Source organism: Tetrao urogallus (assembly GCF_951394365.1).
Source record: "Tetrao urogallus genome assembly, chromosome: 4".
NCBI lineage: Eukaryota > Metazoa > Chordata > Aves > Galliformes > Phasianidae > Tetrao > Tetrao urogallus.
The window spans coordinates 65,830,100-65,849,773 of NC_136817.1; the positions used below are offsets into that span (position 1 = coordinate 65,830,100).

The following is a 19,674-nucleotide window of genomic DNA, read 5'->3' on the forward strand; positions in this document are numbered from 1 at the left end:
TCTGATGGAAGTGCTCTTTGGTGAGAAATTGGGCCAAAATTGTCTGGTTATCCCTGGGCTCATTTCATTGGGCCTGAAAGCACTTTGGTGAGTAAGGAAAGCTGCTGTGAAGCCGTCTAGAATCTGTTATCCTAGGCTTTTTTTGATGTGTTAAGACTTGTGATGTCAGCAAAAATTTGATCAGCTTTTTTCTTGCAATACAATGAGAAAATTTGATTCATTCATCCATTAAATAACATCACAGGAATCCGTGTCTCAAATTCTCATCTTGATGGGGGATTTCCAACACTCAGATGTCTACTGAGAAAACAACACAGTGAGCTGCAAGCAATCCTGGGGACTCCTGCCGTGTTGAGGATAACTTTCTGGTCCAGGTATGAGGCAAACTGTCCAGAGGAGTAATGTTTCTGGACCTGTACCTCACCGGCTCAGAGGATCTCATTAAAGAGGTTAAGATTGGAGGCACTCTGGGCTGCAGAGACCATGGTCAGGTGGAGTTTGTGATCTTGAGGATCTCAAGGATCCAGGTTGTTCAAGGATTTGCTGCCTGCGATCCCCTGAGAAGCTGTCCTTACAGACAAGGGAGTGTAGCAGAAATGGCAGCCCTTTAAGGATGCCCTTCTGAGAGCATGAGAGCAAACTGAGGAACAAGAGGAATTTGTGCAGGTGGTGGAAGCAGAGATGTGTGGACTGGGAGGAATAAAGAAATGCTGCCTGGACATGCAGAGATGGGATAAAAAAGCCAAGGTGCAGATGTAACTGCGTTTGGCAAGGGATGTGAAAAAGAAGAAGGTATTCTACAGGTACATTGATCATAAGAGGTAGACTTCTCTCTAGAGTGAGTACCTCCTGTGATTAAAGAGAAGGAAAAAACTGGCGTGGAGAAGGCTGAGGTACTCAGCGAGTTCTTGGCCTTTGTCTTCACTGGCGGCCAAGCTTCTTCTGTCTCTCACCTCTCTGTACCTCTAGCTGGAGACTGGGGGAGTAAAATACCTCCCCCTGTAAGAGAAGAGCAAGTCTGAGACTACCTGATGAGACTCAGTGAGAATCAGTGTACGATTCGTAGGGACATGCACCTCATGTCATGAAGGAGCTGTGTGAGGTGGTTGCCAAGATTCTCTCCATCATAGTTAAAAAGCCATGGCTGTCAGGTGTAGTTGCCAGAGACTGGAGAGAAGGAAACATCACTCCCACTTTTAAGAATGGGAGAAAAGATACCTGGGGAACCACAGAGCAGTGAGCATTTTCACCGTGCCTGGGGAGATCATGGAGCAGATCCTCCCTGGAAGGCATATGCAAAATGAGGAGGTGATCTGAGACAGCCAGCATGTTTTCACCGAGGGCAGATTTAGCCCAACAAATCTGGTGGCCTTTTATGATGGAGTGATGGCATTGGTAGACAAAGGAAGGGTAACAGATGTCATCTACCTGTGTTCACCCTTAACAAGGAGATTTCAGATAGGAAAACTAGGAGAGAATTCCTACGCCCATGGACCCTGATCTGACACAAAGTTGTCTCAGCATGGTTTATAGTATCTTTCCAAAGGTTGCTTTTCTTCCTTTGGACCATTAGAGGGGTAGGTTGTAGCATGTTGAGTCTCCCTGCCCTCATGGAAATTGTCAATAAAAACAAACAGCTTGCAGAACGAGATAAAAATTACACTGGGGAAGATATTGGAAAATAGAAGGACTCTGGGACATCAGATCTGAGTATTGATGTGAGTGTTTTATTGGTGATCCATGGAAGGCTCAGCTGTCCAGCACAGCGGTGCCTTTTGCACGGCGGCACGGAGCTGCCCGGCTTCTTCGGGTCAGCGCTGTGCCCGCGGTCTGGCTGTGTCACAGCAGTGTGGGGCAGGAGCACATGTCAGGCCGCGGGAGGTGTGCAGTGCTGGTGGGCAGCACAGGAGGAGCAGCCAAACGGCGGCGCTGCATCCGGGCAGCTGTGTGTGCTGCTGGTGGGATCAGTGCGGTGCTGGAGGAGGACGCCTGTGTGCCTTCTGCTGAGCAGCGACGCAGCACTGCTTGCTTACGCTGAGCTTGGTCCTGCAAGCGATCGGCTTGTGGTGAGCGCGTGTGACGCGTGGCTGTGCTGATTGCAGCACTGCTGACCCTTCCTGCTCTTAGCATGGGAACATCTGACCAATTTAGCAAGGAGGAATCCGAAGCATCAATGAAGATTTCTGAATTTACTCTTCAATCACAGTCTTGCACTTGCAGTTGAAGTTTGAAAACGGTAAATTGAAATACCGAGTACTACTTTTAGGCAGAGTCTGTGAAAGGCACTGTGTTGGCTGTAAGCTGACTTAAAGCCCTTCAGAATCAACCTGCCCATTTTACTTCTCTGTCTCTACTCATCATTTCTTCCAATGAATTACAAAGTTGAGCCAGAAATTTATCAGCAAATGCAGTTGTTGTGTAACAATCTCTCCTTCAGCATTAGTGCTGCTTGCTACAGAAATTAATGCAGCTAATGGATCTTCACTGGTAATCCTGACCAGTGTGAAAAGGCCAAAATGAATGGCTGAGTAATGTTTTGGATTCAAGCCATTTCAAACCCAAGATGGTGATATCAGGAGTCAACACAGTTTGTGATTTCTTGTCTGTTTATAATTTCTGTTAAGAAGTCCAATACTACCTGTATATAATTTGTTGTCTGTAAGTGCAGAATGTGACAAAATTTTCTGAATCTAAAGCTAGTGAGGAGGAAAATATGGAATAGAAAATTAACAGCGGTCCTGCAGCATTCCCTGTGTCCTGGATACGCAATGGCTGCATGAGGGCAGTAGGCAGGGAGCCCATTCCCCTGGGGCTGTGCTTTGTGGTGTGAGGCTGCAGGAACCTCTGCAGGCTGTCAGGTGCGACTTACTTTGGCAGTGTGTGATGGCGATGGTGATGGCAGTGAGGAGCAGGAGGCTGGTGCCAGCCACTCGTACCCAGAGGAAAATATTACAGATGGAATTCAGCGTGGTTTCGTTGCTTGTTCCTGCATGAAGTAAGAGAGGATAGAGGAAAGACTCAGCGGCAGACATCTCCCTGTGTCTTGAATAGCCTGAAGTCACCATAGACTTTAATTTGACCTCTTCTGATCAAAGCAGCACTGCTGGCAGAGCCCCTGCCTCCCCACAGCTGGGTTACCTGCATGTGGGCCCTGTTGTGAGTTGTCCTTCTTGGTGACCTGGCTGCTCTGGGTGGTGGCTGTGCGTGTGGTGGGTGCTGCTGTAGTTGTGACTGGAAAGAAGAAATCAGTGAATACAGTGAGGCACAACAGAAGAGCTGCCTCCAATCTGTGCCAGGACATGGCCAGAAGAGGAAGAACTTCTAGAGGGTCTCCTTTGACCAGTGATGGTTTCACATGCTGCCCAGCACTGGAAACAGAATTTGGACTCATAATTTCTTATCAGCCCCTCCGAATGTGTCATCTCTGTTATAAAATTTGTCCTGAGAGTCACAGGGATTTTTTTAGTTTCTTTTTGAGGTGCTCTAAGCATATGGATTCTGTCAGGATGTAGAGGTCCAGGTGAGGTGAGGAAGGATGTGGTGGCTGTGGACTCTGTAACTCCCATCCCTCTGAGGTACTGCTGGGATGGGAAGGACCTGCTGGGCTGTGCGACCACCTGTGTGTCTGGGCAGGGCCGGAACCGTGATCGGAGCTGATGGGCAGGGAGCCTCTCTGAGGAGGAGCAGTGCGTGTGTGATGAGACGGCTTGGCAAAGAAGCAGGGACATGGGGAGTGTGGGCGATGGGCGGATGGAGAAGGCAGGGGCAGGGGAGGTGGGTGTAAGCGAGGTGGGTGAAGCTGCTGCTGACCTGGGAAGAAGGCGGGTTGTCCAGAGCTGAAGTGCAGCACCTGGTTGATGTAGTTGACGCAGAAATAGGTGCCCTCATCCTGTGCCCTGAAGGACTTCACCACCAGTCTGAAGGTGTCGTCGCTCAGTGATGCCTCAAACTGCGTAGATTTGTTGTCACCCCAATGATAGATGGTAGAGTACCATGGGAAGCAGGTGACAATGAAGTGAAGTCTCCCATCTTTCTCCAGGCGGATCCAGAAGAGGGGTGTGTTTCTCTGGTAACGCAGGCACTCCAGCTCCAGCCGCTGTCCCTCCTGGGGGTGCTTCAAATTCCTGTTGAGGAACCTGGCCTCCATCTTGTTCCTCTGTCCCTGGGCACCAGTGCAGCCTGTGGGCAGAAGTCGGCCATGTCCCCTCAGGTGCTGCTCAGAAGGAGCTCCCGGGGCCTTTGGGCAGGGCTCTTCCCCACCGGTGCGGTGCATGGCAGGCAGGCAGCCGGGCTGTGAGGTGAATGCTGAGGGAGAGCTTCGGCATCCAGCTCTCGAGATGGATGCTGCCCTTCAGAGCAGCCCTTCAGCTGCCTGCTTGGGGTTGCTGCCATTTCCCAGCTTCTTTGCCAGGTGCTTCCCCACTAACAGCTGCTACATGCCCCCTCTCTCCCCTTTCCCATCCCCTCCAGCATCCATCCCCCTTGCTGCGTAACGCACTGCAGTCCCACCACTCCCACTTCCCTGCACAGTCACTGAGCAGCCCTGAATTGTATCCTTCCCTCTTCCATACTCACAGAGCCCCAGGCTGAGCAGGAGGAGCAGTGCAGGAGACCCGGCCATGGTCCTCGGGGCGGTGCAGCGGAGCGCGGGTGATGTTTCTCACTGCACTTTGGAGGCAGCTTATGTAACTTATAGGAGAGGATGTGATGTCATCAGGACCCTCTGCTGTGAAGAGCTGGCATTCAGAAAATATGATTTCTGCAGCACTTCATTGTGATCCAGAACTTGGGCTGAGTTTTTTAAGGTGCCTCAGGAATTTTGCTGCAATGTCTTCAGTTGAGATTTGACTGACAATGTTCATTCTTGAAATCAAATCAATCACCACCAACTGCTGTTTGAAACATTTGGGGCACAATCATCATGTCCATATTAGCAGATAACAAGAACAAGTCCCTTCCTGTTGACAGGGATTGCAAGTTGTATTTCATGCAGTGGATTTTATTTTAGCGTGTTTCATTATGTTCTATTTACCAATTTAGCCATGCGCATTTCTCATCTCAGGGTCCATGCATTGCTGACATGTTGCTGAATGCAGCATGATTTTTTGTATTCTCCACAATTCTTCTTTATACTTTCTGTGCAGAACCCGCTGTGTGCAGGGCAGGAGGGCTGTGACGTGATAGCCATCACAGCCCCATGTCCCAGACTCATGCAGACTTATTTTCTTTAATTTAAATTCTTGTGTTTTTGTTCTACAGCCATAGGGACTTCCACCCTGCCAAAAAAAAAAACAAAAAAAAAAAACAAAAAAAACCCCACACCTTATATGCCTCAATGCTGAGGGCCCTTGCTGCTGCCTGCAGGTGACCACTCACACATTGGTAAGTGCTGGGCTTCCTGCAGCTTTGCACATACAGCAGTGACAGTTTCCCTGGGCTGGTGTTATTTGTGTCTTCTGGTGTTATTTCCTGGCTCTACTGTTGTTTGTGATGTGTTGTTGTATTTCTCTTCTGCAAATACCCTTCTTTTTCCTGGATGCCATCTGGCTCCGCTGTCTGATGGAAGTGCTGTTTGGTGAGAAATTGGGCCAAAATTGTCTGGTTATGGCTGGGCTCATTTCATTGGGCCTGTAGGCATTTGGGTGAGTAAGGAAAGCTGCTGTGGAGCCTTCTAGGGTGGGGTAACTGAGGTCAGCCAAGGTGGCTGATCCACTTACACAGAGTTGTGCTGAGTGCTACCTGCCGAGCAGCGACCATCAGCAGCACTGATAGTGCAACTGAGAGAGATGGAAAAGGGAGATGAGCTCTCAGGTTTGGAGATTCTTCCTACCCTTAAAAACAGAGGCATCATCATTTAATATTAGTAATGGCTGTGGTGAAATTGATTTTAAATTATTTATTTTCATTAAACAATTAATCAATGATGTATAGCTGTGGAGAAGATATACAAAACCCTGGAGGGATGGGAGAGTCTGACGTGTTTTGGACTGGGCTCAGGAGGTCGTGAGTTTGAGATGAATGATCTCGTTCTTTGCAGAGGGGAATTCAGTTGGAAAAGCTGGGAGAGATTTCCCACCAGGGATCCCTGCTCAGACAACCATATGTATTTGAATATAGCTGGGAGTCAATTTATTTTATTTAAAACATTATTGGTGTTGATTGTAGAATGCTCAGTCCCTCTGCCCCTATGAGAAAACTGCGAGTGAATCCAAAGAACACACTGAGAGCGTTAAGAATTAGTTGGTTTTAATCGGGAGTACTTCAGAAGTGGGAGGTGGGGTATGAGAGCTGAGTTTTGGGTGTGATTGAGGGTGTGATCCTGAGCAGGATCAGCCAAACGGCGGCGCTGCATCAGGGCAGCTGTGTGTGCTGCTGGTGGGATCAGTGCGGTGCTGGAGGAGGACGCCTGTGTGCCTTCTGCTGAGCAGCGACGCAGCACTGCTTGCTTACGCTGAGCTTGGTCCTGCAAGCGATCGGCTTGTGGTGAGCGCGTGTGACGCGTGGCTGTGCTGATTGCAGCACTGCTGACCCTTCCTGCTCTTAGCATGAGAACATCTGACCAATTTAGCAAGGAGGAATCCGAAGCATCAATGAAGATTTCTGAATTTTCTCTTAAATCACAATCTTGCATTTGCAGTTGAAGTTTGAAAACAGTAGAGTAAAACACTGAGTACAGCTTTTAGGCAGTCTGTGAAAGGCACTGTGTTGGCTCTAAGCTGACTTTGAGCCTTTGAGTACCGACCTGCCTTTATGATACTCCTCCCCATTTTGCTTCTCTGTCTCTACTCATCATTTCTTCCAATGAATTACAAAGTTGAGCCAGAAATTTATCAGCAAATGCAGTTGTTGTGTAACAATCTGTCCTTCAGCATTAGTGCTGCATGCTGGGGAAATTAATGCAGCTAATGGATCTTCACTGGTAATCCTGACCAGTGTGAAAAGGCCAAAATAAGCGGTTGAATAACGTTTTGGATTCTGGCAATTTCAACCCCAGTATGATGATATCAGGATGGCCGAGTCAACGCAGTTTGTGATTTCTTGTCTGTTTATAATTTCTGTTAAGAAGTCCAATACTACCTGTATATAATTTGTTGTCTGTAAGTGCAGAATGTGATAAATATTTCTGAATCTACTGAGGAGGAAAATATGGAATAGGAAATTAACAGCGTTCCTACTGCATTCCCTGTCTCCTGGCTATGAAATGGCTGCATGAGGGCAGTAGGCAGGGAGCCCATTCCCCTGGGGGAGCGGGCTGTGCTCTGTGGTGTGAGGCTGCAGGAACCTCTGCAGGGTGTCAGGGTGTGACTTACTTTGGAAGTGTATGATGGTGATGGTGATGGCAGCAAGGAGCAGGAGGCTGGTGACAGCCAAGTTAATCCACATGACCTTTGTACAGTAGAATCTTCGTATGTTATCATTGCTTGTTCCTGCAGAAAGAAAGGAGAATAAGAACGAGGGAAGGCCCGGCAGCAGACATCTCCCTGTATCCTGAAATGCTTGTAGCCAGCACAGACTTTAATTGGGCCTCTTATGACCAAAACAGCACTGCTGACGGAGCCCCTGCCTCCCCACAGCTGGGTTACCTGCATGTGGGCCCTGTTGCGAGTTGTCTTTCGTGGTGACCTGGCTGCTCTGGGTGGTGGCTGTGCGTGTGGTGGGTGCTGCTGTAGTTGTGACTGGAAAGAAGAAACACGTGAATACAGTGAGGCACAACAGAAGAGCTTCCTCCAATCTGTGCCAGGACATGGCCAGAAGAGGAAGAACTTCTAGAGGGTCTCCTTTGACCAGTGATGGTTTCACATGCTGCCCAGCACTGGAAACAGAATTTGGACTCATAATTTCTTATCAGCCCCCTCCGCATGTGTCATCTCTGTTATACAATATGTCCTGAGAGTCACAGGGATTTTTTTAGTTTCTTTTTGAGGTGGTCTAAGGATATGGATTCTGTCAGGATGTAGAGGTCCAGGTGAGGTGAGGAAGGATGTGGTGGCTGTGGACTCTGTAACTCTCATCATTGTGAGGTTCTGAGGGGATGGGGAGGAGCTGCGGGGCAGTGTGACCATGAGCCGGGCTGGTGGGCAGGGAGCCTCTATGGGGAGGAGCAGTGCGTGTGTGATGAGACGGCTTGGCAAAGAAGCAGGGACATGGGGAGTGTGGGCGATGGGCGGATGGAGAAGGCAGGGGCAGGGGAGGTGGGTGTAAGCGAGGTGGGTGAAGCTGCTGCTGACCTGGGAAGAAGGCGGGTTGTCCAGAGCTGAAGTGCAGCACCGGGTTGATGTAGTTGACGCAGAAATAGGTGCCCTCATCCTGTGCCCTGAAGGACTTCACCACCAGTCTGAACGTGTCCCTTAGTGATGCCTCAAACTGCGTAGATTTTTTGTCATCCCAATAATAGGTAGTACAGTGCCATTGGTAGCAGGAGACAATGAAGTGAAGTCTCCCATCTTTCTCCAGTCGGATCCAGGAGAGGGGTGTGTTTCTCTGGGAACGCAGGCACTCCAGCTCCAGCCGCTGTCCCTCCTGGGGGTGCTTCAAATTCCTGTTGAGGAACCTGGCCTCCATCTTGTTCCTCTGTCCCTGGGCACCGGTGCAGCCTGTGGGTAGAAGTCGGCCATGTCCCCTCAGGTGCTGCTCAGAGGGAGCTCCCGGGGCCTTTGGGCAGGGCTCTTCCCCACCAGAGCAGTGAGTCGCAGGCAGGCAGCCGGCTTGTGAGGGGGAATGCAGAAGGAGAGCTTTGGCATCCAGCTCTGGAGGTGGATGCTGCTCTTTAGAGCAGCCCTTCAGCTGCCTGCTTGGGGCTGCTGCCATTTCCCAGCTTCTTTGCCAGGTGATTCCCCTCTAACATCTGCTACATGCCCCCTCTCTCCCCTTCCCCATCCCCTCCTGTCTAACACCTGTCTGAACAGGCTCTGTTCCTGCTGCTTATCGCACTGCAGTCCCACCGTTCCCGCTTTCCTCCGCAGTCACTGAGCAGCCCTGAATTCTGTCCTTCCCGCTTCCATACTCACAGAGCCCCAGGCTGAGCAGGAGGAGCAGTGCAGGAGACCCGGCCATGGTCCTCGGGGCGGTGCAGCGGAGCGCGGGTGATGTTTCTCACTGCACTTTGGAGGCAGCTTATGTAACTTATAGGAGAGGATGTGATGTCATCAGGACCCTCTGCTGTGAAGAGCTGGCATTCAGAAAAGAATGATTTCTGCAGCACTTCATTGTGATCCAAAACTTGGGCTGGCTCATCTTTACTTGGGCTGTTTTTAGGTGTTCCTCAGGAATTTTGCTGCAGTGTCTTCAGTTGTGATTCAGACATTGACAATGTTCATGCTTAGAATCAAATCAGCTGCCACCGACTGCTGTCTCTCAGCCATTTGGGGCACAATCATCATGTCCACTTTTGCAGATAACAAGGAGAAGTCCTGTGCCATTTTTGTGGATGGCAAGCTGTATTTTATGCAGTGGATTTTATTATGTTTTATTCTATTCTATTTTCAGATCGATCCGTGTGCACTTCTCATCTCATGGTCCATGCATTGCTGCCATGTAGCTGAGTGCTTCAGCTCAGCTGTTCTCCACATTTCTTCTTTATACGTTCTGTGCAGAAGCTGCTGTGTGCAGGGCAGGAGGTCTGTGATGTGGTAGCCATCACTACAGACCCATGTCCCAGACTCATGCAGACTTATTTTCTTCAATTTAAATTTCTGTGTTTTTTTTCTACAACCACAGGGACTTCCACCCTGCCAAAAAAGCCCAGAAAGGTCTTCAGCACTGAGGGCCCTTGCTGCTGCCTGCAGGTGACCACTCACGCATTGGTAAGTGCTGGGCTTCCTGCAGCTTTGCACATACAACAGTGACAGTTTCCCTGGGCTGCTGTTATTTGTGTCTTCTGTTGTTATTTCCTGGCTCTCTGGTTATTTCTGACGTGTTGTTGTGTTTCTGTTTTGCAAATGTTCCCCCTGTTCCTGATGCCAGAATCCTGGCCCCGCTGTCTGATGGAAGTGCTGTTTGGTGAGAAATTGGGCCAAAATTGTCTGGTTATGGCTGGGCTCATTTCATTGGGCCTGAAAGCATTTGGGTGAGTAAGGAAAGCTGCTGTGGAGCCTTCTAGGGTGGGGTAATTGAGGTCAGCCAAGGGTCAACTGTGATGTTTCAGATCCACCTACATGAAGTTGTGCTGAGTGCTACCTGCCGAGCAGTGACCATCAGCAGCACTGATAGTGCAACTGAGAGAGCTGGAAAGGAGAGATGAGCTCTCAGGTTTGGAGATTCTTCCTACCCTTAATAACAGAGGCATCATGATTTACTATTAGTAAAGGCTGTGGTGAAATTGATTTTTATTTGATTTATTTATGTTTGATAATTAATCAATGATATATAGCTGTGGAGAGTGTATAAATTATTCTGGAGGGACGGGAGATTGTGACATGTTTTGGAATGGGCACAAGAGGTCGTGAGTTTGAGATGAATGATCTCGTTCTTTGCAGAGGGGAATTCAGTTGGAAAAGCTGGGAGAAATTTCCCACCAGGGATCCCTGCTCAGACAACCATATGTATTTGAATATAGCTGGGAGTCAATTTCTTTTATTTAAAACATTATTGGTATTGATTGTAGAATGCTCAGTCCCTGTGCCCCTGTGAGAACTATGAATGAATCCAAAGAAATCACTGAGAGCGTTAAGAATTAGTTGCTTTTAATCGGGAATACTTCAGAAGTGAGAGGTGGGCTATGAGAGCTGAGTTTTGGGTGTGATTGAGGGTGTGATCCTGAGCAGGATCAGCCAAACGGCGGCGCTGCATCCGGGCAGCTGTGTGTGCTGCTGGTGGGATCAGTGCGGTGCTGGAGGAGGACGCCTGTGTGTCTTCTGCTGAGCAGCGACGCAGCACTGCTTGCTTACGCTGAGCTTGGTCCTGCAAGCGATCGGCTTGTGGTGAGCGCGTGTGACGCGTGGCTGTGCTGATTGCAGCACTGCTGACCCTTCCTGCTCTTAGCATGGGAACATCTGACCAATTTAGCAAGGAGGAATCCGACGTGTCAATGAAGATTTCTGAACTTACTCTTCAATCAAAATCTTGCCTTCGAAATAGAGGTTTGACTACAATGAAGCAGAATACAGAATTCTGCCTTAAGGGAGATTCTGTGAAAGGCACTGTGTTGGCTCTTAGCTGACTTTGAGCTCTCCAGGATCGACCTGCCTTTATGATACTCCTCCCCATTTTGCTTCTCTGTCTCTACTCATCATTTCTTCCAATGAATTACAAAGTTGAGCCAGAAATTTATCAGCAAATGCAGTTGTTGTGTAACAGTCTCTCCTTCAGCATTAGTGCTGCATGCTGGGGAAATTAATGCAGCTAATGGATCTTCACTGGTAATCCTGACCAGTGTGAAAAGGCCAAAATAAGCGGTTGAATAACGTTTTGGATTCAGGCAGTTTCAACCCCAGTATGATGATATCAGGATGGCCGAGTCAACGCAGTTTGTGATTTCTTGTCTGTTTATAATTTCTGTTAAGAAGTCCAATACTACCTGTATATAATTTGTTGTCTGTAAGTGCAGAATGTGATAAATATTTCTGAATCTAAAGCTAGTGAGGAGGAAAATATGGAATAGGAAATTAACAGCGTTCCTACTGCATTCCCTGTCTCCTGGCTATGAAATGGCTGCATGAGGGCAGTAGGCAGGGAGCCCATTCCCCTGGGGGAGCGGGCTGTGCTCTGTGGTGTGAGGCTGCAGGAACCTCTGCAGGCTGTCAGGTGCGACTTACTTTGGCAGTGTGTGATGGTGATGGTGATGGCAGTGAGGAGCAGGAGGGAGGTGACAGCCAGGTTAATCCACATGACCATTTTACAGTAGAATCTTGGTGTGTTATCATTACTTATTCCTGCAGAAAGAAAGGAGAGATAACAAAGAGGAAAGGCCCAAAGGCAGACATTTCCCTGCATCCTGAAAAGGCTGCAGCCAGCATAGACTTTAATTTGACCTCTTCTGATCAAAGCAGCACTGCTGGCAGAGCCCCTGCCTCCCCACAGCTGGGTTACCTGCATCTGAGACCTGTTGTGAGTTGTCCTTCTTGGTGACCTGGCTGCTCTGGGTGGTGGCCGTGTGTGTGGTGGGTGCTGCTGTAGTTGTGACTGGAAAGAAGAAACACGTGAATACAGTGAGGCACAACAGAAGAGCTGCCTCCAATCTGTGCCAGGACATGGCCAGAAGAGGAAGAACTTCTAGAGGGTCTCCTTTGACCAGTGATGGTTTCACATGCTGCCCAGCACTGGAAACAGAATTTGGACTCATAATTTCTTATCAGCCCCTCCGCATGTGTCATCTCTGTTATAAAATTTGTCCTGAGAGTCACAGGGATTTTTTTAGTTTCTTTTTGAGGTGGTCTAAGGATATGGATTCTGTCAGGATGTAGAGGTCCAGGTGAGGTGAGGAAGGATGTGGTGGCTGTGGACTCTGTAACTCTCATCATTGTGAGGTTCTGAGGGGATGGGGAGGAGCTGCGGGGCAGTGTGACCATGAGCCGGGCTGGTGGGCAGGGAGCCTCTCTGAGGAGGAGCAGTGCGTGTGTGATGAGACGGCTTGGCAAAGAAGCAGGGACATGGGGAGTGTGGGCGATGGGCGGATGGAGAAGGCAGGGGCAGGGGAGGTGGGTGTAAGCGAGGTGGGTGAAGCTGCTGCTGACCTGGGAAGAAGGCGGGTTGTCCAGAGCTGAAGTGCAGCACCGGGTTGATGTAGTTGACGCAGAAATAGGTGCCCTCATCCTGCGTTGTGAAGTTCTTCACCACCAGCCGATAGGAGCTTCCTCTCCATAATGCCTCAAAGTTTGGTGCTGTTTTCTCACTCTCCTGCACGGTGGTAGAATGGGAATGGGTACTGGAGATGAAGTGAAGGTTCCCACTCTTGTCCAGGCGGATCCAGAAGAGGGGTCTGTTTCTCTCATTACGCAGGCACTCCAGCTCCAGCTGCTGTCCCTCCTGGGGGTGCTTCATTTTCCTCTCGAGGAACGTGGCCTCCATTGTGTTCCTCTGTCCCTGGGCACCGGTGCAGCCTGTGGGCAGAAGTCGGCCATGGTCCCCTCAGGTGCTGCTCAGGAAGAGCTCCTGGGGCCTTTGGGCAGGGCTCTTCCCTGGTGGTGCGGTGCGTGGCAGGCAGGCAGCTGGGCTGTGAGGTGGATGCAAACGCTTGGGTGCTGTGCTGGAGTCCCTGGGGACTCAGTGTTGAGAGCGCCGGGCTTTTGAGATGGATGCTGTCTTTCACAGAGTCCCTTCAGCTGCCTGCTTGGGGCTGCTGCCATTTCCCAGCTTGTTTGCCAGGTGATTCCCCCTTAACAGCTGCTACATGCCCCCTCTCTCTCCATCCCCTTCCCCTCCAGGAACACCTGTCTGAACAGGCTCTGTTCCTGCTTCTCCCACTGCTCCCGCTTTCCTCCGCAGTCACTGAGCAGCCCTGAATTGCATCCTTCCCGCTTCCATACTCACAGAGCCCCAGGCTGAGCAGGAGGAGCAGTGCAGGAGACCCGGCCATGGTCCTCGGGGCGGTGCAGCGGAGCGCGGGTGATGTTTCTCACTGCACTTTGGAGGCAGCTTATGTAACTTATAGGAGAGGATGTGATGTCATCAGGACCCTCTGCTGTGAAGAGCCATTGTTCAGCCTCTCATGTGAAACACAGTGAGAAAAGATTTCCGCAGCACTTCATTGTGATCCAGAACTTGGGCTCATTTATCGTGATAGTGTTGTTTCTAATGGTGCCTCAGGGATTTTGCTGCAGTGTCTTCAGTTGAGATTAGATTGGCAGTGATCCTTATCGAAATTGGGTGAACCTCCACAGGCTGATATTTCCCACTCACTTCACATCCAGGTCTGCAGGAAACAAGGACAAGACTGGGGCCATGGGTATGGACATCCTGTTGTTTTTCTTAGGGAGATTGTATTTTATTTTATTCAAGTTACAGGTTAAAGAATACCTGGGAATGGGTTACAGCACCTATCCATCTGCATGTTATCTCAGAATCTGTGCACTGCTGACATGTAGCTGAGTTCTGCAGCTCAGCTGGTCTCTGCATCTCTTTCTGGTTTCTCTGCAGAAGCTGCTGTGTGCAAGGCAGGAGCTCTGTGGTATGGCATTGGTCAAGACAGCCATCTGTCCCAGTAGTATGCTGAGTTTATGTCTTTGATAATATCCTTTGGGTTTTCTTCTTCAACCACAGGCGCTTCCGCCCTTTCTAGAGTAAAGAACAACCGTCCCACTGTACCTGTTTTAACACTCCGAGGCTGCCCGCTGTCTGTCAGTGACCTCACACACTGCTAAGCATTTTGTCTTCCTGCAGCTTTGCACATACAGTCACAACAGTTCCTTGAGGCTGGTGTTATTTGCTTCTTCCCTGGGGACTTCCTGGCTTTCCTGCTATGTTTTGACAACATGTGAGGCACTGTTCTATTAGCTTTGCAAGAAAACCCTCTGGATGTTAACAAGCCAGGCAGTTCTGACTGCTGGAACCACTGTTGTGTGAGCAAATGAGCGGAAAGTGTTTGGGAAGTGGGCTCATCTCATTGAGCCTCCAAGCACTGTGGTGAGAGCAGAAAGCCGGAGTGAGGCCTGCTGAGGTCTGTGAAACAGAAGGAAAAGGGTATTATGAGGCTGTAAGACATGTGATGTTGGCTTGAAGTTGATCAGATGTGTTGCAAAAAGAAGAGAAAGAGGGTTAATCTATTACAGAACACAACTAGATCCTTGAAATCCCATCAAGCACGTCAGAACTGTGGACTCCTAGGCCTCCATCCATTTCCCAGCAAGACACGTGTGTTATACTGCTTGTGTAGGCTCTTCCTGTTGTCAATTTCTTCTCCTCAACCAAAGCAGAATCCATGCTGCCTTTGCAATGGGATGAGGAGCTGAACCGATGGCCATGCCTTGTGGATGGCTGTTGTTGTCCCGTATTTTGTGAGGTGCTGAAGCAGTCTGCTTCTGCCTTTCACTGGGATTGTGACCAAAGTAGGAAAATTCCTGATTTCTGAGGTTCAGAATGGTTGATCTGGGAGGGGAGCTGTTGCCAAATGAGGATGTTTGCACGTTTCTGGGACTGGATTCTCTCCCTGAAATGGAGCACGGTTGCTTACCCACGGCATCTCATGTTCAGAGTCATGTGAGGAGAAGCTCTACAGCTGGACTGCAGGATAAGCCAGGAAGGGCTATTGCCTGCCTCAGTGTGGATGTCTTTGTTCCCTCTTTTCTCCCTGTGACAGTGTGATTCTACTGTGGGTCATTCCCAGCTACCTAACAGGTACCCAGAAGTTCCCCTCCTAAACACAGAGCTGCCCTTCCTCTTGGTCCTCGTGGCTCACAGATGGAGCTGGTTTCCGCAGGAGGCCACTAGCCTCTGCTTGCTGTGGGGCTTTCAGTTGAAAAGGCTGGGAGAGATTTCCCACCATGGATCCCTGCTCAGACAACCATATATATTTCAGTGTAGTTCGGACTGGATTTTTTTCTTTTTTGAAGCAATAGTGCTGTTGATTGTAGCATGTTCAGTCGTTCTGCCCCTCTGGAAATTGTGAATGAAACCAAAGATCACTTTGAGAGCATTAAGAGTTAGAAGTGTTTATTTGGGAAGACCTTGGAAGTGAGAGGGAGGTTGGGGTATGAGAGCTGAGTTTTGGTTGTGACTGAGGGTGTGATCCTGAGCAGGATCAGCCAAACGGCGGCGCTGCATCCGGGCAGCTGTGTGTGCTGCTGGTGGGATCAGTGCGGTGCTGGAGGAGGACGCCTGTGTGCCTTCTGCTGAGCAGCGACGCAGCACTGCTTGCTTACGCTGAGCTTGGTCCTGCAAGCGATCGGCTTGTGGTGAGCGCGTGTGACGCGTGGCTGTGCTGATTGCAGCACTGCTGACCCTTCCTGCTCTTAGCATGGGAACATCTGATCTCATTAGCAAGGAGGAATCCGAAGCATCAATGAAGATTTCTGAATTTAGTCTCAAACCACAATCTTTTTTTTCTATTGTAAGGTGGAAATGGAAAATGTTGTGACTCAACCATACCTAGTTCAGCCTTTTGGGAGAGTCTCTGCAAGGCCCTGTGCTGCTCTGGTGGCTCAGTGCTGCCTTAGAGCAGCTCCATATCCATCCCCCGAACCATATTCTTCCCTGTTGTGGCATCTCTATCACTACCTCAGGGTGCATTCAGCTGATCGCAATGTTGAGCCAGGAATTTCAGCAGAAAATCCAGTTTGTGTTCTGGTACTTACACCAGGTTCAGAATAGTATAGGCAATGCAGTTTGGTAGAGGAAGATGTCTGTGTTTGTAATTTCTTGTCTGACATTGAAGAATGTGGTAAATATTCTAATCCTGGAGGTAAGGATAATTTGGAAAAGGATTTTAAAAGGATGTCCTTCAGGATTCCCTATGTCCTGGATGTGCAATGGCTGCATGAGGGCAGTAGGCAGGGAGCCCATTCCCCTGGGGGAGCGGGCTGTGCTCTGTGGTGTGAGGCTGCAGGAACCTCTGCAGGGTGCCAGGGTGCGACTTACTTTGGCAGTGTGTGATGGTGATGGTGAAGGCAGTGAGGAGCAGGAGGCTGGTGCCAGCCACTCGAACCCAGAGGAAAATATTACAGATGGAATTCAGCGTGGTTTCATTGCTTGTTCCTGCATGAAGAAAGAGAGGATAGAGCAAAGACTCAGCTGCAGACATCTCTCTGTGTCTTGAATGGCCTGAAGTCAGCACAGACTTCAATTTGGCCTCTTCTGATCAAAGCAGCACTGCTGACAGAGCCCCTGCCTCCACAAAGCTGGGTTACCTGTATCTGGGCCCTGTTGCGAGTTGTCCTTCTTGGTGACCTGGCTGCTCTGGGTGGTGGCTGTGGGTGTGATGTGTTCTGCTGCTGTTGTGACTGGAAGGAAATACGGATGAATACAGTGAGATACATGAAAACAGCCTTCTCCCACTCCTACCAGGCCATAGAACCTGTGGCCAGCATAGGGGGGTACTTCATACAGCTCATTTTGGGCTGTGACACTGTGCCCTGACACTGTGACGTGAGGTCTGCTTGCATTGCTGAGCTGCCCAGCCAGGAAACCTGAGGGCTGTGGGCTCAGAAATTCTTTCCAGCACCTTCAGAAATTCTGAGCTCTTTAGGTGGTTTCATCCCCTCATTGGCAGCTCTCTGAGAAAGATTAGAATTTTCTCTTCTTCTGACATCCCAAAATGCCTGCAGTTGGCACAGCCTTGAATTCATGCTGTTCCAAGCAATTCAGCACTGCAGGCAGAGCCCCTGCCTCCCCATGTCGGGGCTGCTGTTGTTGTGACTGGAAAAAAGAAATAAATGAATACAGTGAGGCAGAACAGAAGAGCTTCCTCTTGTATGTACCAGGACACAGCTGGAATAGGAAATACTTTTATAGGGTCTGATTTAACCAGTGATGGTTTCACATGCTGTCCAGCCCTGGAAACAGAAGGATTTGGGCTCATAATTTCTTATCAGCCCACTCAGTATGTGTGAATTCTTTATTATCTCTGTTGTAAAACATGTTCTGAGAGACGTGGGGATTTCTGAGTTTCTATTTGAGGTGCTGTAAGAATATGGAAGCAGCTGGGAGTTAGAGGTGCAGGTGAAGTGAGGAAGGATGTGGCGGCTGTGGACTTTCCTCAGAGGTGCCTCTGGGGCTGTGGACCACCTGTGTGTCTCGGCAGGGCCAGTACCGCGAGCGGAGCTGGAGGGCAGGGAGCCTCTATGGGGAGGAGCAGTGCGTGTGTGATGAGACGGCTTGGCAAAGAAGCAGGGACACGGGGAGTGTGGGCGATGGGCGGATGGAGAAGGCAGGGGCAGGGGAGGTGGGTGTAAGCGAGGTGGGTGAAGCTGCTGCTGACCTGGGAAGAAGGCGGGTTGTCCAGAGCTGAAGTGCAGCACCTGGTTGATGTTGCTGGTGCAGAAATAGGTCCCTTCATCCTGTGCTGTGAAGCTCTTCACCACCAGCCTGTAGGTGTAGCCTGTCAATGATGCCTCATAGCGCAGAGATGTTGTCTTGCTCCCTGGGTAGCTGGTCCGGGAAAGCACGGAAATGTAGACGATGAAGTGAAGTTTCCCATCCATGTCCTGTCGAATCCAGGAGACACCGCTGTCCTTGTCATAAGGCCTGCACTTCAGCTCCAGCCGCTGTCCCTGCTGGGGGTGCTTCAAATTCCTGTTGAGGAACCTGGCCTCCATCCTGTTCCTCTGTCCCTGGGCACCGGTGCAGCCTGTGGGCAGAAGTCGGCCATGTCCCCTCAGGTGCTGCTCAGGAAGAGCTCCCGGGGCCTTTGGGCAGGGCTCTTCCCTGCTGGTGCGGTGCATGGCAGGCAGGCAGCTGGGCTGTGAGGTGGATGTGGAGAGAGGGCCTCAGCATCCAGCACGCTTGGGTGCTGTGCTGGAATCCCTGTGGACTCAGCATTGTGAGCACCAGGCTCTCGAGATGGATGCTGCCCTTCAGAACAGCCCTTCAGCTGCCTGCTCGGGGCTGCTGCCATTTCCCTGCTTCTTTGCCAGGTGATTCCCCTCTAACAGCTGCTTAATCCCCCTCTCTCCCCTTCCCCATCCCCTCTATTAACACCTGTCTGAACAGGCTCTGTTCCTGCTGCTTATTGCACGGCAGTCCCACCTCTCCCGCTTCCCTGCACAGTCACTGAGCACCCCTGAATTCAGTCCTATGGCTTTGCCCTTTCTTTTCCCATAGTCCATTTTGCCCAGTTTCTTGGCTGTGCTGCAAGGGGAATGCCTTCACCCATTGTCCTCCTTCCTCCCAGCACAGGTGCCCCGTAAGCCCACTTCCATACTCACAGAGCCCCAGGCTGAGCAGGAGGAGCAGTGCAGGAGACCCGGCCATGGTCCTCGGGGCGGTGCAGCGGAGCACGGGTGATGTTTCTCACTGAACGTTGGAGGCAGCGTAAGTTATAGGAGAGGATGTGATGTCATCAGGACCCTCTGCTGTGAAGGTCCAAGGTTCAGTAAAGAAAGATTTCTGAAGAACTCCATTAGAGATCCAGAACTCGGGCTTTGTTCTCTCGTAACACTGTTTTTAATGGATTTCGCAGCTGTGACATTCAGACTGGCAACAGTTCTTCTTGAAATTAAGTCATCCATTCTGGACTACTTTCTCTCAGCCATTTGGAGCACTCACAAACATCCACGCCTACACAAAATGGGACAAGTTCCATGATGTGGAGTCCGGCCCCAGGCTACATTTCTTGACCAAGGCTCTGCCACCTTCACTTGCTCATGCATCTGTGGTCCGGTGTGGATGTCAAGGCATGCTGTTTTCTTACAGAGCAAACAAGAAGTGGGAATGTTTTACAGCATGTATTCATATGCAGTCTTGATTTCTGAGTCCACGTATTGCTGACATGTAGCTGACTTCTCCAGCCCTGTTCTTCTTTGCAATTGTTCTGCAAATGCTGCTTTGTGCAAGGCAGGTCTGTGATGTGAAGCCCATCCAAAAAGCCACATGTCCCAGTGGCATGCAAATTTTTACTTTTTTTTTCAAAGCAGACTTTTTGTGGCTTTATTTTACAACCACCAGGACCTCCACCCTGACTAATATACGTGTCAATATTCATTGCCTTTGATGTTACCTTAGGTGACCACTCACACATTGGTAAGTGCTGCAGGTTTGCCCACACAGTACTGATAATTTCCCTGGGCTGGTGTTATTTGTGTCTTC

At 49.9% G+C, this 19,674-nt stretch overlaps 4 protein-coding genes across 4 annotated transcripts; all 4 read right to left on the minus strand.

Moving 5' to 3' along the window:
* Window positions 1-1,147: 1,147 nt before the first annotated feature.
* LOC306945453 (T-cell surface glycoprotein CD8 alpha chain-like) lies at window positions 1,148-4,621 on the minus strand (the record flags this gene model as incomplete). The annotated part of the gene is made up of 5 exons (XM_079534175.1): window positions 1,148-1,167; window positions 2,870-2,986; window positions 3,139-3,231; window positions 3,811-4,179; window positions 4,576-4,621. The coding sequence occupies 5 exons, from the start codon at window positions 4,619-4,621 to the stop codon at window positions 1,148-1,150; spliced, it is 645 nt and encodes a 214-aa protein (XP_079390301.1).
* A 2,281-nt stretch (window positions 4,622-6,902) lies between these two features.
* Window positions 6,903-9,054, minus strand: LOC306945454 (T-cell surface glycoprotein CD8 alpha chain-like; the record flags this gene model as incomplete). The annotated part of the gene is made up of 5 exons (XM_079534176.1): window positions 6,903-6,925; window positions 7,311-7,427; window positions 7,584-7,676; window positions 8,229-8,594; window positions 9,009-9,054. 5 exons carry the CDS (start codon window positions 9,052-9,054, stop codon window positions 6,903-6,905), a joined length of 645 nt encoding a protein of 214 aa, XP_079390302.1.
* A 2,286-nt stretch (window positions 9,055-11,340) lies between these two features.
* Window positions 11,341-13,513, minus strand: LOC306945456 (uncharacterized protein; the record flags this gene model as incomplete). The annotated part of the gene is made up of 5 exons (XM_079534178.1): window positions 11,341-11,363; window positions 11,754-11,870; window positions 12,028-12,120; window positions 12,672-13,037; window positions 13,468-13,513. The coding sequence occupies 5 exons, from the start codon at window positions 13,511-13,513 to the stop codon at window positions 11,341-11,343; spliced, it is 645 nt and encodes a 214-aa protein (XP_079390304.1).
* A 319-nt stretch (window positions 13,514-13,832) lies between these two features.
* Window positions 13,833-18,840, minus strand: LOC306945457 (T-cell surface glycoprotein CD8 alpha chain-like; the record flags this gene model as incomplete). The annotated part of the gene is made up of 5 exons (XM_079534179.1): window positions 13,833-13,849; window positions 16,510-16,626; window positions 16,779-16,871; window positions 17,849-18,217; window positions 18,795-18,840. 5 exons carry the CDS (start codon window positions 18,838-18,840, stop codon window positions 13,833-13,835), a joined length of 642 nt encoding a protein of 213 aa, XP_079390305.1.
* Between the last annotated feature and the right edge of the window lie 834 nt (window positions 18,841-19,674).